The following is a 3,644-nucleotide window of genomic DNA, read 5'->3' as shown; positions in this document are numbered from 1 at the left end:
CTTGCATGCATGTTCTCACTCACTCGCATGCACATTCGCACTCACTCCTGCACATTCTCCCTCACTCCTACACATTCTCACTCGCTCACTCGCTTGCATACACGATGGGCTTCCGCACAGTTTCTATGTTCCAAATTCTCTTACTGGGTTCACATTGGTGGGCCTGGGGCAATAGAAAACCCTGGAACTGAAGCTGTAGAACCATGTGCTTGCAAAGTGAAATATTTAACTGCACACACACACACACACACGCACATACACACATGATCTGCTTCAGCACAGTCTCCATTCCACTAATGTTTTCACAATTTCTTCGTCTTTTCCAGGTTAACCCAGCTTACGTTGAAGAATTTGAGAAACATGGAATGATGTTTTGGGGTCGGAGTGAAGATGGAGAGAGAATGGAAGTAATGGAACTGGAAGGTCAGTCTCTCTCCTTACCATTTTAGGAATTGGCCTGATGGTAGTGGTAGTAGTAGTAGTGGTGGTGGTGGCTTGATATAATGATGAGGTGATTAGTTGGGGGGGAGAATGACAGCATTAATCCTCCAGCATTTAAATTCATGTAAAAAAAAGTAAATGCATTTCTTTTTTCATGTTTGAAATTAAGGATTTCAAACTTATAGTCTGAAAGAAATCAATAAAGATTTATTGAAGTGTACACATAAATTATTAAGCATGCAAAATTTCGTCTAAATCTCTACAAAAATGACACCTTAAATCAAATTTCAAAAAACTGTTTCTGAAGAATTGGATAGTATTTTCTGGACAACCTAAGATGTATATATGACGGACTCTCCCGTCATTAGACAACATGAGGGTTTGACAATTTCTTACCGAGCAACCACACATGATTTGTTTATAGTGATCAAATGTTTGTGTAGACATAAGCTCACTCCTGCCTTCAGATTGACTTTACCTGTACAGGTGCCACATCTCAGATGTCAGTGATCACAGCGCAATGTGAAATGAAGTGCTTTGCTCAAGGATACAATGCAATGCTCGGTCGGGGAATTGAACCCATGATCTCGTAATCGTGAGTGCAACACCCTAACCACTAAACCATGCACCTTCACATATATGTATGAACATATATGTGCATACATGTGTATGTATATATACATATGTGTGTACATGTATACACACACGTGCGGGTGGCACATAAAATACACCATTTTGAGCGTGGCCGTTACCAGTACCGCCTGACTGGCCTTCGTGCCGGTGGCATGTAAAAGCACCCACTACACTCTCGGAGTGGTTGGCATTAGAAAGGGCATCCAGCTGTAGAAACTCTACCAAATCAGATTGGAGCCTGGTGTAGCCATCTGGTTTCACCAGTCCTCAGTCAAATCGTCCAACCCATTCTAGCATGGAAAGCGGGCGTTAAATGACGATGACACACACAACAGGCTTGCACACAGTTTCCATCTACCAAATTCATTCTCAAGGTATTGGTTGTCCTGAAAGCACAGTGGGCTGTTTCCTCAAAGTGTTGCTTAGTAGGAATGAACTTTAAATCCCTTGGTTGGAAGACAAGCTTCTTAACCACACAGCCATGCTTATACAAAGTTTCATTTAGAAATCTGAAGTTGGTGGTGGTGGGGGGCAGACTTCAGCCATGTCAGATCTGGCCCGGGGGGTCAGTTTGTCTGATAGGTCGTGCAGTATTGTCTAATACCATTGACTTGTTCTTGTTGCAGATCATCCATACTATGTGGCTGTGCAGTACCATCCAGAGTACATCTCACGTCCTTTGAAACCATCACCTCCCTATCTCGGTCTGTTGCTAGCGGCGACGGGCAAACTGAAGAACTTCTGTAAACACGCCTACCAATTCTCTTCGCAGATGTCTTACACTGACGAATTCGAAGACGAACTGTGTGAGTCTGTGAGAGGGAAGATTAACATGAAACTGAACGGAATTATCAGAGAGAATGGAATTATCAAAGAAAACGGTATCATCAAAGAGAATGGAATTCTCACAGAGAACGGAATTATTAAAGAGAATGGAATTTTAACAAATGGTGCTATGAATGGTTGGACTGACAGTGAATAATAATAATAATAATTAATAATTCTGTTTTTATATAAACCTGTATATATGTATATTCTTCCGTTTGAAAATTATTTTTATCCCAAGTTGAGAAGCTGGCAGTATCCTTAGCTTGTCAGGTAAATGCCTTGTGGTATTATTTTTGGCTCTTTACCTTGCGAGTTGAAATTCTGTTGGGGTCAGCTTCACCTTTCATCCTTGAGGGGATTGACAAAGCTAGTACCAGTTAGGCACTGTAATGGACTGCCCCTCCTTCCCAACCCCCTTCCCATCAAAATTCCAGGTCCTCTGTCTATGATGGAAAGAATTTCTATTATTATTATTATTATTATTGGCAGTGGTGGAGAGTGGGGTAGAGGTGCTTCTCAGGGAAGGAGGAGGAAAGAAAAGGGTAAGAGAAAGGGAGTGGTAAATGTTTTTTTTTTTGTAAGTGCTGGTAATGTGCTTGGATGGCCCCAATCAACAGCCCCCACCCCTTCCTCTCTCTCCTCCCTTCCAACCCCCTCTTAACAATTTAGCCTGCTTTTGCTAAATGAATGAATAAATTAATCACAGTTGTTATTAACCCATCTCCCTCTGTGTCTATTAATGAATTTTTAATTGATTCAGGCTTCAATCAGTTTCTATTGGTGTGTGTAGTTGGTGTAGAAAACACCTGGGTTATTCACTGAAGAAACATCGAGAAAGATGAAGAAAAATAGTTAATTACTTGCAGGTGTCATGACCACAACTGTCGTGATCAACTGGACATACAGATGTTGTGATTGGCTGGATGTAGAGTTAGCATAATTAGATGTGAGGTACAGGTATGGTGACCAGCTGGACATTGAGGTAGCATGGTTAGATGTGGGGTACAGGTGTGGTGATCAGCTGGATATAGAGGTACCATGATTAGGTGTGGATACAGGTGTCATGATTAGCTGCACATACAGGTGTTATGATGAGCTTGATTTTACAGGTGTTGTGACCAGCTGGACATACAGGTAGTATGATTAGCTGCACATACAGGTGTTATGATGAGCTTGATTTTACAGGTGTCATGACTAGCTGGACATACAGGTAGTATGATTAGCTGCACATACAGGTGTTATGATGAGCTTGATTTTACAGGTGTTGTGACCAGCTGGACATGCAGGTAGCATGATTAGCTAGGCACATAGGTGCTGTGATCACCTCAGCAACACAGGTATCCCAGTCATCTGGACATACCTGTGATAGTAATTATTAGAAAGAATGGGAGTCAGGAAGTTCACTGTTCGTATTTACCTTTTAAGCTCTTAGGAACTGGCAGGAAAAAAGACTTGAATTGGTTGGGAGACGATTGCATGTGAGAGGAGTCAAGTTGTCCACTGTAAAATATTTTATCTAATATACATTATCTGTTTAGTTCTTTTAAAAAATTTGTTTTAGAGATGTACATGGTGCTCCAGTGTGGGCACAGTCAAATGACTGAAGCAGAAGAATGTACATATATGATTATACACACACACACACACACACACACACACACACACGGTTATTCAAAATGGATGATCTGATTACATTACGCAATATTTTAATAAGGAAAAGCAATAGAAAACTCCAGTATTTA

The 3,644-nt window shown here is 41.1% G+C and overlaps 1 protein-coding gene across 1 annotated transcript in view; it reads left to right on the top strand.

The window, feature by feature from the left end:
- Positions 1 to 2,624, top strand: part of LOC106873501 (CTP synthase 2) — a 51,109-nt gene extending 48,485 nt beyond the window's left edge. The window contains exons 14-15 of the mRNA XM_052975684.1: positions 278 to 423; positions 1,701 to 2,624. Coding sequence (XP_052831644.1) covers positions 278 to 423; positions 1,701 to 2,056 — 502 coding nt within the window. The 3' untranslated portion in view covers positions 2,057 to 2,624. The remainder of the gene's footprint in view (positions 1 to 277; positions 424 to 1,700) is intronic.
- Positions 2,625 to 3,644: the final 1,020 nt, after the last annotated feature.

This window comes from Octopus bimaculoides, chromosome 22 (assembly GCF_001194135.2).
Source record: "Octopus bimaculoides isolate UCB-OBI-ISO-001 chromosome 22, ASM119413v2, whole genome shotgun sequence".
NCBI lineage: Eukaryota > Metazoa > Mollusca > Cephalopoda > Octopoda > Octopodidae > Octopus > Octopus bimaculoides.
The sequence above is the reverse complement of the archived record's forward strand: the minus strand, read 5'-3'. Positions and strand labels throughout refer to the sequence as shown.